General features: G+C 43.7%; 1 protein-coding gene across 1 annotated transcript; it reads left to right on the top strand.

Moving 5' to 3' along the window:
- Positions 1-8,104: 8,104 nt before the first annotated feature.
- On the top strand, positions 8,105-13,679 carry si:dkeyp-72h1.1 (uncharacterized protein LOC799956 homolog). Its single transcript, XM_053336074.1, has 3 exons — positions 8,105-8,179; positions 11,254-11,428; positions 13,612-13,679. The coding sequence occupies exons 1-3, from the start codon at positions 8,105-8,107 to the stop codon at positions 13,677-13,679; spliced, it is 318 nt and encodes a 105-aa protein (XP_053192049.1).
- Positions 13,680-13,929: the final 250 nt, after the last annotated feature.

The raw sequence follows: 13,929 nt of genomic DNA, 5'->3' as shown, positions 1-13,929 counted from the left end.
GCCCCTCCTCCCCGGCTCAATGAGCGACAGAGAGAGAGAGAGAGAGAGAGAGAGAGAGAGAGAGAGAGAGAGAGAGAGAGAGAGAGAGCAGAGAGAGAGAGAGCAGAGAGAGAGAGAGAGAGAGAGAGAGAGAGAGCAGAGAGAGAGAGAGAAAGCAGAGAGAGCAGAGAGAGAGAGAGAGGGAGAGAGAGAGCATAGAGAGAGAGAGAGAGCAGAAAGAGAGAGAGGGAGAGCAGAGAGAGAGCAGAGAGACAGAGAGAGCAAAGAGAGCAGAGGTGGTCGAGCGAGCTAGAGAGTGAATGAAGAGAGCGAGCACTGGTACTGAGAACAAAGCCATGAAACATTATTTTCTGATTGTTTTACAGCACTTATCTTCTAAAGCTGAATCAAACACGCCCACACCTCCACACACCTCCCCACACCTCTGCAGGAAGGTGTTGCATATCCTGTCTGCTGTGGCCTTTCTGCTCTCTGTCTGTGTGTGTGTGGGAACAGACACAGACAGAGAGCAGAGGAAACACTAAAGCAAGAAACAGCAATGTAACCTGGTTGCAACACTACGAGTCCCAACCTCACATCCTGCACGCTAAGATAAGATAAGATAAGATAGAATAAGATCTTTATTGATTCCCCACGGGAGACATTCAAATTGACAAAAGTAGTATAGTGGAAAAAAAGTAGCATTGTAAGAGTGGAAGTGATAAAATAAATAAATAAATACAATAATATAATATAATAAAATGCTATATACAGTAGGTCTGGGCGATTATGGCAAAAAATCTAAATCACGATTAATTGAACTTTTAACCTTGATTACGATTAATGAACGATTATCTCCACCCTTGATGAACAATGAGGTATTTTCACAGTTTCTTTAGTTTAGTATTTTCCACTGCTGCCCTCACACATGAGGATCTTTAGGGAGAGAAAATAAAGATGTTTTAAGGTGTGACTAAGCTGTGGTTAATGTCTAGTTTACTTGATGGTTTGGGTTAAAATGAAGGAGAAAGGAAGGGAGGAAAGGAAGGGAGGAAGAAGGAAGGTAGGAGGGAGGGAGAAAGGAAAAGAGGAAGGGAGGAAGGAAGGAAAGACAGAGGAAAGGAAGGAAGAGAGGGAAGAAGGACAGAGGAAAGGAAGGGAGGAAGGAAGAAGGAAGGTAGGAGGGAGGGAAAAAGGAAGGAAGGAAGGACAGAGGAAAGGAAGGAAGGAGGGAGGGAGGAAGAAAGAAAAAGGGGACGGAAGCTGTGGTTAATGTCTAGTTTACTTGATCAGAACTATGTAAAGATCATGGTTTGGGTTAAAATCATCACTGGAGACAAGTTTTCTAATCCCTTTAAAGATATGGAACCTTTGTCGTCATGGCAACAGTGAACACCACGATTAACTGACATGAGCAAGATTAAGTCGATTAGAGTTTCTAAATGTCGGTTTCGATTATTTGTCGATTAATTGCCCAGCACTAATATACAATAATCAATCTCTGTATGAATAAATCTGCAATATATAAATATATATATATATAAATGTGCAAAATGCAGAAGTTCCTGAGGTGATGTACATGTGTGCAATGTTCCTGATGTACAGCATTAGTCTTTGTGTAGTCACCAAGATACAGCGTCTCTGCTAATAAATACACATCCAAACACCTCTAGTGGCTCATAAATGATGATTCATTTTTGTTCATTGGAAAATCCTGCATAATATAGCTTTAACATCTGAAGGTTGCACTTTGTAAAATGTGAATATTTAGATAGATAGATAGATAGATAGATAGATAGATAGATAGATAGATAGATAGATAGATAGATAGATAGATAGATAGACAGATAGATAGATAGATAGATAGACAGATAGATAGATAGATAGACAGATAGACAGATAGATAGATAGACAGATAGACAGATAGATAGATAGATACTTTATTGTCCCCGAAGGGAAATTTGTCTTGGGCTATAAGTGCTGAGACCGCTGCCGTCGTAGTTAAAAAGAACAAAGAAAATAAAAGTAAAGTTGCACATTTGCACAACAATAAATGATATAATGCTTCCTGTTGCTTCAATAAATACATAAATATAATAAGTACACATATTGCACATTCCCATAGGGGATTACACCAATCATGGCAGCATCAACATGACAGCAGTGCACCTCCTCCTATTTACTGCTTTTCATATCATTATAAATTGAATCATTATCACCTTTTTGTCTGTTAAAAAGAAAATTGGATTCCCTTTACTTGTGATTGGTATCCTCTTTATCAACCAAAGATCTAATTAATGACTAATACCATAATGAAGATATAATTGTCCATTGCAGCCCAGGTTATAACCCTAGTTCACAGCTCAGGTATTCATGTCACTAACTTTAGGGCCAGTCTACAAATGTCATGTTAAAAAAATATTGGTTCACCTTAAAGTTCACTCCCTTAAAATATTGATTGACTCCCTTAAAGTCTACGAGCAGTGAGACACACAGTCAGCACGCTCTGCTACAGCCTCACTGAGCAGCAGCTAATGGTTTGATGCACTTTGATGCTCTAACCGACATCAAAGAAAAGTAAGTTTGCAGTTTTTTTTTTACACCTGCTACTCTGTATTTAAGCATTTCTGAGATAAATACAGCTTCAAGAGAATAATGGGTGAATTCATTGTCCTGTTATCCAGTTATTGCCGCTTTTAGACACAGCGGGTACTCTAGAAAATGGTGAAAAACGCACATCAGAACAACCTGGACATCCTAAAATATCTCATTTAGCACAAACCCCCCCAAAATATTACACTCACAGTAAAGTAAGACCAAGAAAACCCAATTTTGAGCCCATGAATAAACTCTCTAAAGACTTTAATCTGTGGTTCACCTCTAGACCTCTGTGTGTGTGGAAGTTATTTTAAAATGCTGTGTGTCAAAAATTTAAACCACCAGTTGAAACACTTTCATCTTGAACCAATTATAAATGTAAAGAGACAACACACACACGTCTTAACATTTCATTTCTGTGCTGAGGCAGAAGTGAAGCGGCTTCCCGCAGAGTAAACAGGCAGACATGAACGCGTGGATAACCTCGTTCAGACTTAATGGCTTAAATAAGGAATTATTATTCAGATAGAGGGGGGGGGGGGGGGGGGGGGGGGCCGGAAAAAGCATGACTGAAGCGCCATGCCTGACATCAACATTTAAATTCCTGTGTCTGTTACGCTTGGCATCACCGCAGAGTGAATGCACTTCTTGATAACAGAGTCATCAGACTAAAATCATGTGCAGACCTCCACAGGCCTCCTCAGTGTCTACCTACAGAGCAGCAGAGACTTTTTCTTTTATAACCGGGACATGAGACTGGCCGGAGTGACCGCACAGATTCCCTCCAGCGGAACAATACGAGCCTCTGATGAGGAATAAAAGGCTGTATTGTCTCAGAGCCGGCGATGATGATGATGAAGGGCAGAAGCGATTCCAGGTTTCACAGAGAAGTCTCACAACAACACGGCCCCGTCCTGACGGCGGTAATTGCTGCGTAACGGCACACATGAATACCCCCGAATCAGCTCTCGGCCTCGTGCGCTTAGGCGAAGTGCACTACTCAGACAATCAGAGGCATAAAATCTCAATCGCTCGTCCCCATGGCAACAGCAACTGCCGGTTTGATTGTATGGAAAGTGGTGTTTCTGATAACTTGCCACATGTAAAAAGTCTGTCTTTCAGCAGCGAGCCGAGCACTGATACTGTCGGCTGGTTTCTAAAGGGGGGGATGACGAGGAAAGGGTTTTATTCATGTGGCTTTAACAAAGGTCTCCATCCAGCATCACTCTGTTCTGCCTGCATATGAAAATGGACATAGTGAGGTGTGATTAGCATTGGAGCTGATAAATATGCCTATGAATAGAAATACATGAGGCAATAAATAAATATATATAATTCTATATACAGTACCAGTCAAAAGTTTGGACACACTTTCTCATTCAAATGTATGGGAAGGTGAATAGTTTTTCTTTCCTGTTATATTTAAATGAAGGGGGGGGGCTTGGGTTAGGGGTTAGGGGTTAGGGTTAGGATATTCACATGAATATCATCACCTGCAAATCATTTATTTAACCCTCCTGTCATCCTCCTGGGTCAAATTGCCCCCATCTCTTTTGACTGTTCCTCCTTTCTTTCCTTTCTCTTTTCTTTCCTTCCTCCTCCCTTCCTTCCTCTTTTCCTTCCTTCCTCATCCCTTCCTCCTTTCCTTCCTTCCTTCCTCATCCCTTCCTCCTTTCCTTCCTTCCTCCTCCCTTCCTTCCTTCCTCATCCCTTTCTCCTTTCCTTCCTTCCTTCCTCATCCCTTTCTCCTTTCCTTCCTTCCTTCCTTCCTCCTCCCTTCCTTCTTTCCTTCCTTCCTTCCTCCTTCTTTCCTTCTTTCTTTCCTTCCTTCCTCATCCCTTCCTCCTTTCCTCATCCCTTTCTCCTTTCCTTCCTTCCTTTCTTCCTCTTTTCCTTCCTTCCTCATCCCTTCCTCCTTTCCTTCCTTCCTTCCTCATCCCTTTCTCCTTTCCTTCCTTCCTTCCTTCCTCCTCCCTTCCTTCTTTCCTTCCTTCTTTCCTTCCTTCCTTCCTCCTTTCCTTCCTTCCTTCCGCCTCCTTTCCTTCTTTCTTTCCTTCCTTCCTCATCCCTTCCTCCTTTCCTTCCTTCCTTCCGCCTCCCTTCCCCCTTTCCTTCCTTCCTTCCTCCTCCCTCCCTTCCTCTTTTCCTTCCTTCCTCATCCCTTCCTCCTTTCCTTCCTTCCTTCCTTCCTCATCCCTTCCTCCTTTCCTTCCTTCCTTCCTCATCCCTTTCTCCTTTCCTTCCTTCCTTCCTTCCTCCTCCCTTCCTTCTTTCCTTCCTTCCTTCCTTCCTTCCTTCCTTCCTTCCTTCCTCCTTTCCTTCCTTCCTTCCTCTTCCCTTCCATCTTTTCCTTCCTTCTTTCCTTCAGACGGCTGTTATGCTATTGCTTCATTACAACTTTCTGGGCTTTTCTGGGCTTTGAGTTGAAGATAAGATAATCCTTTATTAATCCCACAATGGGGAAATTCACAGCGTTTCAGCAGCAAAGTGGGTAGCAAAAAAAAAATAGAAATAAATGGTTGATTATGTCCATTGTGATCCAAAGTGTCAGTTTGTTCTCTTTCGAAATACAGTAACGCCAAATTGTTCAGGCGTCCAGTCAACATAGATGAGCTCGGGCACGTCTGGATCTGATGTTACACTCTATTTGGTGAACTAATGGGTCCTTTAGAGCCAACAAACGTCTCCCAACCGTCCTGCTGCGGCTCCTCTTCAGGCTCGGTGTGGTCCGGACATCCTTCATCCTCTCTCTCATAGCGTCCACAACTTTCATCTCTGCTGCTAGTTACACAAAACTTTCCTGACAGCGTGTGCACGATGTGTCGTAATGTTAGTCGCATACAGTAAGAGAGAGAGAGAGGAAGTTTTCATGAATCTGATTGGGTGGGCAGGCTGTCAATCTGCTGACTGACAGATTGACAGCCTGCCTGCCTCCTTACATGACTGACTGAGTTTGCATGAATTTGGAGGTGGGAGAGCTGTCAACAGGAATTTTGGGGGTGCACAGAAGCCCAATTGGACAGACGTTGCTCCCCAGTGCCCCCCCCAGTGCCCCCTATGTGCCATTAGCAGTGGTGCGATGTCTCTTACATTTCTTTTTAAATGCTCTGGATGCACAAAGGGCAGAATTTGCACTGACACTGTCAATACATTAAAAGAAATAGTGGTGGTGTTTCGCTCAGTGGGTAGAGCACCCACCCCATGTGTTGGTGGCAGGTGACCCCGGTTCAAATCCTGCACCGAGTGGTCCAATCCTGCATGTCATTCCCCCCCTCTCTGCCTCCCATTTCCTGTCTGTCTCTCTACTATCTACATTAAAGGCAAAAAAGCCCCAAAAAATATACTTTAAAAAAAGAAATATCCATAAATGATATTGAGCTGTTTGGCCCCCTCTTGCCTGCTAATGTCTTCCCCCCTCTCAAATCTGCACCCCACTCCCACCCCCCTTAGAGATTACCTCTAAGACAAACTCCTGTTGTGAAAGGAGGTGGCACTGTGCCCATCCTGAGTGTATCGATTACTGCAATTAAGGGAAAGCTTGGTGATCTGATATAAGACGACATCAGCCTCGTTTTAAAACTTAAGATGCCAGTATAGATAAAGACATAATGAGGCAGACTGATATCCATTTAACCAATTGCACTTTAATGTGAGTGGATTAATTACAATAATGCAGAATACAAGCAACAGATTGCACTCTAGTGTCACTTCCAAGGCCTGACCTAAGGTTGTGGCCTCACCGTAACTTTTAAGGTCTGAACAGTTTCAAGATAAGCTGCTAATGCTTGACTGAAAGGAACGTTGGGTTTTTGTAGGGCTGCATCTCAGGAACATTAGACGTAAGACATTAGATGCACGGGGGAATGTGGTCCTCGCCATAACCCTCACCAACCTGAAATACATGAGGATTACAGCTGTTCAGTATGTGTAGGCCATTTAACTGTGTGGGAACCATTTTTCATGCCTTTTTTCTATAATTGAGCCAGCAGATAAGATGGTTTATGTTACATCATCTAAAAAAAAACCCATGCATTTACTTGTGAGAAATCTTGTCTCTCAGCTGCAAAAGGTGATCGGTGGCATTCAGGCCTCCATCCAAGATGATTTCATACCTCTGTGAAACTTTGCTGAATATGTGTCCTTACAGGTCAGTCTCTTTAGTCAGGATTGAGTAATTGAGATTGAGTAATCCTCTGACCTCCATCTGGATGAATATTGTTTAGTAGGAATCAAGAACATCTCTGCAAAGGCACAAAAAACCATCAAACACATCCTAGATTATACTGTATATTTAGATAATTCACATTATTTAACCCTCCTGTCGTCCTCCCGGGTCAAATTGACCCCGTCTCTTTTGACTGTTCCTTCCTTATTTCCTTCCTTCATCCCTCTTTCTTTAATTTTTTCCTTCGTTCTTCCCCTCCTTCTATACTTATTTCCTCACTTCCTTCCATCCTTCCTTGCTTCTTTCCTTCCTTCCTCCCTCCTTACCTTCCTTCCTCCTTTCCTCCCTCCCTTCTTACTCCTTTCCTTCCTCCCTCCCTCCTTACTCCTTTCCTCCCTTCCTTCCTTCCTTCCTCCCTTCTTACTCCTTTCTTCCTTCCTTACTACTTCCTTCTTCCTACCTCCCTTACTCCTTTCCTTCCTCCCTCCCTCCTTACTACTTTCCTTCCTTCCTCCTTACTCCTTTCCTTCCTTCTGTACTTACTTCCTTCCTCCCTCCCTCCTTACTCCTTTCCTTCCTCCCTCCTTACTCCTTTCCTTCCTTCCTCCCTTCCTTCCTTCCTCCCTCCCTCCTTACTCCTTTCCTTCCTTCCTTCCTTCCTTCCTTTACCTGAGGACAACAGGAGGGTTAACAGTTAGCACGATATGTAATTTCTCTCACTCAAAACTAAAAGACAGAGTTTGATGATGAAGCAGTAGCGTGGGATCATGGGAGTTGTAGTCTTCATTGTTAAACGAACACCATTGTCATCAGGTTTCTCTCATTCAGACGGTGCCCTGCTCAGTTTTTAACAGGCGTTAAATCATCCGCAGAGGTCTCTTCCTCTCCAGAACAAACATACCTGGTGGTTGGAATCAGTAATTATCTATGCAAACCTCTTATGGCTGTAACTAACTATCATTATCATCAGTATCTATTGATCTCCAGATTATTTTCCCAATTAATTGACTTGACGATTCGTTCTAAAACATGTCAGATAATAGTGAAATTAATATCTATAGTAGTAGTGGTGACATCCTTAAAGTACTTGTAGAACTAAAACCTAAAGATATTAAATCTACAATGATATAAAACAGAGAAAGACATGAACTCATCACTTTTAAGAAGCTGGAACAGTTGATCATTTTCTGTCGACACAATTCAAATCAGAAAGTATTGAAGATTGATATATAAATGTTAGGTATAGGATTAATAAAATAAGTTAAGCCAATTATAAACATTCAGGTGATTGCTCAAGAGCAGAGAAACTTGGTATCAGCAGTTTATTGATCAGTGATTATCATTTCGTTCTCTCTCTCCAGGATGACTGAGGTGATGAACTCTCTGGAACCGGGGACGGAGGACTTCAGCGGTGGAGCAGGAGGAGACCAGGACTCAGTATCCTTCCAGGTTTTTTTTTTTTTTTTAACCCTCCTGTTGTCCTCAGGTCAAGGAAGGACTTAAGGAGGAAAAGAGGAAGGAAGTAAGGGGAGAAGGAAGGGAGGAAGGAAAGGAGGGAAGGAGGGAGGGAGGGAGGGAAGGAGGGAGGGAGGGAAGGAAGGAAGGAGAGAAGGAAGGGAGGAAGGAAAGGAGAAAGGAGGGAGGGAGGGAAGGAAGGAAGGAAAGGATTAATGAGGAAAAGAGGAAGGAAGTAAGGAGAGAAGGAAGGAAGGAAGGAAGGAAGGAAGGAAAGGATTAATGAAGAAAAGAGGAAGGAAGTAAGGAAGGAAAGGATTAATGAGGAAAAGAGGAAGGAAGTAAGGAGAGAAGGAAGGAAGGAAAGAAGGAAGGAAGGAAAGAAAGGAGTAAGGAGGGAGGGAGGAAAAGGAGGAAGGAAAGATGGAAGGAGGAGGGAGCAAAGAAAGAGGGGAGGAGGGGAAGAAGGAAGGAAAAATTAAAGAAAGAAGGAAGGAAGGAAGGAACAGTCAAAAGAGACGGGGTCAATTTGACCCGGGAGGACGACAGGAGGGTTAATGAATACAGTGTTTGAATAGAGCGTGTTTAGCTGATTTCAAACCAGTCCTGCTTTAGTAGAGCTCATACAGCGGTGAGTCACGGCAGCGATGAACGAGGGTAAAATGTGGGCTGACGAGACTGAGGTCATGAGTTGGTCTCTGCTGCTGTGAGTGAATGGTGTGTGTCGTTTCTAACACAGCTAAAAAACGACAAGTGGGTTATATCGTCTACTGCTGTAAGACTTGAGTTTAGAAACATAATGTATCAGCTTTAAGTGAACTGTAAGCTTGATCGTGATTGTGTTGAGATGAATTTTCTCATTTCCTTTCTGTCAGACATCTAATGGGAAAGGCTTTACTCGATGAAACACACTCAAGAAAACTACAAAACAGACTGAGAGAAAAATGATATTAGAGTAATTAACCCTCCTGTTGTCCTCAGGTCAAGGAAGGACAGGAGGAAGGAAGGGAGTGTAGGAAGGAAGGAAGGAAGGAAGGAAGAAAGGAAGGAAGGAAAGGAATAAGGAGGGAAGGAGGAAGGAAGGAAGGAAGGAAGGAAGGAAGGAAGGAAGGAAGGAAGGAAAGCAAGAAGGGATGAGGAAAGGAGGAAAGAAGGAAGGAAGGAAAGGATTAAGGAAGGAAGGAAGTGAGGAAGGGAAGAAGGAAGGAAGGAAAGAAAGGAGTAAGGAGGGAGGGAGGGAGGAAAAGAGGAAGGAAGTAAGGAGAGAAGGAAGGAAAGCATGAAGAGATGAGGAAGGGAGGAAGGAAGGAAGGAAAGGATTAAAGAAGGAAGGAAGTGAGGAAGGGAAGAAGGAAGGAAGTGAGGGAGGAAAAGAGGAAGGAAGTATGGAAGGAGGAGGGAGCAAAGAAAGAGGGAAGGAGGGGAAGAATGAAAGAAAAATTAAAGAAAGAGGGAGGAAAGAAGGAAGGGAGGAAAGAAGGAAGGGAGGAGGAAGGAAGGAAAGAAGAAAGGAAGGGAGAAGGAAGGAAGGAAAGGAGGAAAGGATGGGGAAGGAAGGACAGAGAGAAGGAGGTAAGGAAGGAAAGGAGCAAGGGAGGAAGGAGGGAGGAAAGAAAGAGAGAAGGAGGTAAGGAAGGAAAGGAGAGAAGAAGGAAGGAAGGAAAACTGAGCTAAATCTGGTAGAGAAGAGAAAGCTTTTTAGAGGTCTAGCTGATGTTTAACGTGCTTTCCTGCAGCTTTTTATAGTGGAGGTGCTGAGGTGCTCCATCTCCACTAACCTCAGAGGAGTTTCTTACATTTTTATGAAATATGATATATTTAAAGCTTATTAAGGCTTGGAGGGGGGGGGGGGGAGCAGTGGAAAAGGCCACATATTAAATGAGTGATATAATAATTTAAAGAGTCATTTTGGTACTTTATCAGTTCAGCAGGAAGGAAAGATTCCTTCCTTCCTTCCTTCCTTCCTTCTTTCCTTCCTCCTTCTCTCCTTTCCTTCCTTACCTCCTTCTCTCTTTTTTTCCTCCCTCCCTCCTTTCCTCCTCCCTCCCTCCTTTCCTTCCCTCCTTCCTCCCTCCCTTCCTTCCTTGACTCAAGGACAACAGGAGGGTTAAAGTATCTTAATTTAATCCTTCCTTCCTTCTTTGCTTCCTCCTTCTCTCCTTTCCTTCCTTACCTCCTTCTCTTTCTTTCCTCTCTCCTTTCCTTCCTTCCTTCCTCCTTTCCTTCCTCCCTCCCTCCTTTCCTTCCTTCTTCCTTCTCTCCTTCCTCCCTCCTTTCCTTCCTTCCTTCTTCCTGCCTCCCTTCCTTCCTTGACTCAAGGAAGTAAGGAAGGAAAGGAGCAAGGGAGGAATTGACGCCGTCCACTTTGACTGTTCCTTCTTTCCTCCGTTCCTTCCTTCCTTCCTCCTTCTCTCATTTCCTTCCTTACCTCCTTCTCTCTTTCCTCCCTCCCTCCTTTCCTTCCTTCCTCCCTCCTTTCCTTCCTTCTTCCTTCCCTCCTTCCTCCCTCCCTTCCTTCCTTGACTCAAGGACAACAGGGGGGTTAAAGTATCTTAATTGCCTCCATGAGCTGCGTGTCAAAGCCGCTCCTGCAGCTGAAGCCGCTGAAGCCGCTGACAAGTGTGACAAAACAGAGTGTGCCAAACCACAATAATTAACTTCCTGTTATTTTTATAGTGCCAGTCTCTCTTTGACCTCGGGCCAGTATCTTCTTCAGCTCTCCTCACAGTTTAAAAAAAAACCCCGAGCTAGATCAACAGTGTGTCAAGATCATTTCAGAAGCAATTCAACTAGAAGATGGAAAGGAAAGCATGTGCAAAGTAAAAATGTGAGTGAAGTCATCCTCCAAAGTCTTTCATCTGACATCCTAATCCTATTTTTACTGCATTGTTGTTCTTTCACGTATGTGCTATGTGAGCAACGACGTTCTTCTTCTTCTTCTTCTTCTTCTTCTTCTTCTTCTTCTTCTTCTTCTGCTTCTTCTTCTTCTTCTCCCCCCCACCCCGCCTCAAAAATCACGATCACACTTCAGTTAACCTTACATAAGCTTTCAACAGATATTCCCAGATACCCATGAAAGGTATCCAAAGTTGACCAAGAGGCTTCCATCCATCGTGGTGGAGCCGACCGACGCGGCCGAGGTGGAGAGCGGGGAGCTACGCTGGCCGCCGGACGAGCCGAGCTCCCCCGACGGCCAAACCGAGAGACAGAGCGTAGAGGAGCAAGCTGCAGGTGAGGAGGAGGAGGAGGAGGAGGAGTGTGTGTGAGTCTGTAACCATAGGGGTAAAAAGTTGACCTCATTGCCCCCTTTTAGTATTCGCCTCATTTAGTTTATTACAGTCAATTACAAATGAAGCACGAGTTTCAGTTCATACTCCTCTTAAATTATCACCGGAAACTCATATTTAACCCTGCCTCCCGGGTCGAATTGACCCCGTCTCTTTTGACTGTTCTTTCTTTCCTCCCTTTCTTCTTTCCTCCATCCTTCCTTATTTCCTTCCTCCCTCCTTTCCTTCCTTCTTCCTTTCCTTCCCTCTTCCTGCTTTCCTCCATCCTCCCTTGCTTCCATCCTTTCCTTCCTTTCCTTCCTCCCTTAAGCCCTCCCTCATTCTCTCTTTCTTTCCTTCCTTCCCCTTCCTTCCTCCCTTCGTTCTTTCCTGTCCTTCTTTCCTTCCTTCCTTCCTTCCTCTTTTCCTTTCTCCCTCCCTCCCTCCCTCCCTCCTTCCTTCCTTCTTTCCTCCCTCCCTCCTACCTTCCTTCCTTCCTCCTTTCCTTTCCTTCCTCCTTTCCTTCCTTCTTCCTCCTCCCTTCCTCCCTTGACTCGAGGACAACAGGAGGGTTAAAGTTTCTAACCAACTCACACAACCTTTCCTCAAAAAGTTCCGCCATTGTTATTTCTTCTTCGTGTCTCACTAGAGCTACGTATGGAGTAGTGACAGCAAACCTGCCCCCCCCCCATGGTTTCCGGTGGTACTGCTCCGTTTGGTCCGTATCCGTAAGCTTTATGGAAACGTGCAGAAATACGGACGAAATGAACGCAGAGCACGGACAGAAGGCTCCGTCTGTATCCGTATTTAACGTTGAGCATAAATGGACCTTAATGCTAATGATCCACTTTGCATTCATATTGGAGGTGACTGAATCTCCGAGCATAATCTGATTCTGAACTCAATATTCATGAATCAGAAATTAAATGACGGCATTATTATGATCATTTTTGTTCTTTTTCGTTTCTTTTTTTCATGGAACTGAAGAATGGAGTCTTTTTGGCTTTCAGACATAGTTTGTGTTCATTCATGGAGATTAAAAACGTGACTCCTCTTCGTCTCGGTTCATTCCGCTCGGGTTTCTGCATTCACTCCGTTTCCATTCATGCCTCAAGTTCTATAAAACAACTTAAACAGCAGTATTTGGCACTTTTGTGGAGAAGATTGTGGATTGTGGAGTATTTTCTTCAACTTTAGATAATTCGCCTTCATATTCATTCTCATCTTCTATTCGTCTGCTCATGAAACAAGATGACTGTTTGAATTAAGTTAAGATCTAAGAGATTTTAACAATTATTTGATTAGTTGTGTCGTCCATAAAATGTCAGAAACATGTTAATCACTGTTTCCCAAAGCCAAAGATGACACCCTCAAAAGTTTTCTATTGTCCCAACCAACAACCAGACTATCCACAATCCAAAGATATTCAGTTTATTAACCTTTGTGTCGTCCTCCCGGGTCAAATTGACCCCATCTGTTTTGACTGTTCCTTCTTTCTTTCTTTCCTTCCTTCCTTCCTTCCTCCCTCCCTCCTTTCCTTCCTCCCTCCTTTCCTTCCTTCTTCCTCCCTCCTTTCCTTCCTTCTTTCTTCTGTCCGTCTTTCCTTCCTTCCTCTTTTCCTTTCTCCTTCCCTCCCTCCTTCCTTCTTTCCTCCCTTCCTCCCTCCTTCCTTCTTTCCTCCCTCCCTCCTTCCTTCCTTCCTCCTTCTTTCTTTCCTCCCTCCCTCCTTCCTTCCTTTCTTCCCTCCCCTCTTTCCTTCCCTCTTTCCTTCCTTCATCCTCCCTTCCATCCATCCTTCCTCCCTTCCTCCCTTGACTTGAGGACAACAGGAGGGTTAACCTAGAGGACCAAAACATTTTTTAGAAGCTGAAATAACATGCTAAGAGTCTACTGCCATGTTAGCGGCTCTGTAAGGCTTTACCTTTGACTTTGGTGATGTAATGTCACAATTTTGTATTCATCACTTAAATCTGTTTCACCAGTGACCTTCTGCTACTTGACCTGATATGACCTTAATTTTTACTTGTGTTAATAAATCTACATACCTGCTTGAACGCGATGCAGTGCATGACTCTGCCCTAGAGTATTATCAAGTCTAAGTCATTTAAAAGATTAGTGAGTAATCCAGCATCTGCATATTCTTTCCAGGTGAGGAGCAGTCGGACGTCGCTGTGGATGAAGAAGCTTCAGCGGCGGAGATGCAGGACTCCAACTGAAGGCTCCCCCTGAAAAACAAAAAACAAAAAAAAAGCCCACTGTAACTGTGAGTGTGTCCAGATTTGGATGAAAGGAACAGAGTCCAATAGATGAGCACATACTGTAACGTGGATAGAAAGGTCACAGAGATAAAAGGAGGAGAACAAACAGATTCCCAAACCCCAGCTCATGGTGCTTGGAGCCAGAATCATGTCGCTAAACTTCTCAATAAATCTACTTTTTTATTTTTGTGTATAGATCTTTTGCTGA

Source organism: Scomber japonicus, chromosome 16 (assembly GCF_027409825.1).
Source record: "Scomber japonicus isolate fScoJap1 chromosome 16, fScoJap1.pri, whole genome shotgun sequence".
NCBI classification, from domain to species: Eukaryota; Metazoa; Chordata; class Actinopteri; order Scombriformes; family Scombridae; genus Scomber; species Scomber japonicus.
The sequence above is the reverse complement of the archived record's forward strand: the minus strand, read 5'-3'. Positions and strand labels throughout refer to the sequence as shown.

What these genes read in the sequence shown, in the direction of transcription:
- si:dkeyp-72h1.1 (XM_053336074.1), top strand. Translation starts at nt 8,105, where the DNA reads ATGACTGAGGTGATGAACTCTCTGGAACCGGGGACGGAGGACTTCAGC. An exon ending in CAGGAGGAGACCAGGACTCA is followed by an intron (nt 8,180 to 11,253) that starts GTATCCTTCCAG and finishes AGCTTTCAACAG; the next exon opens with ATATTCCCAGATACCCATGA. An exon ending in CGTAGAGGAGCAAGCTGCAG is followed by an intron (nt 11,429 to 13,611) that starts GTGAGGAGGAGG and finishes TATTCTTTCCAG; the next exon opens with GTGAGGAGCAGTCGGACGTC.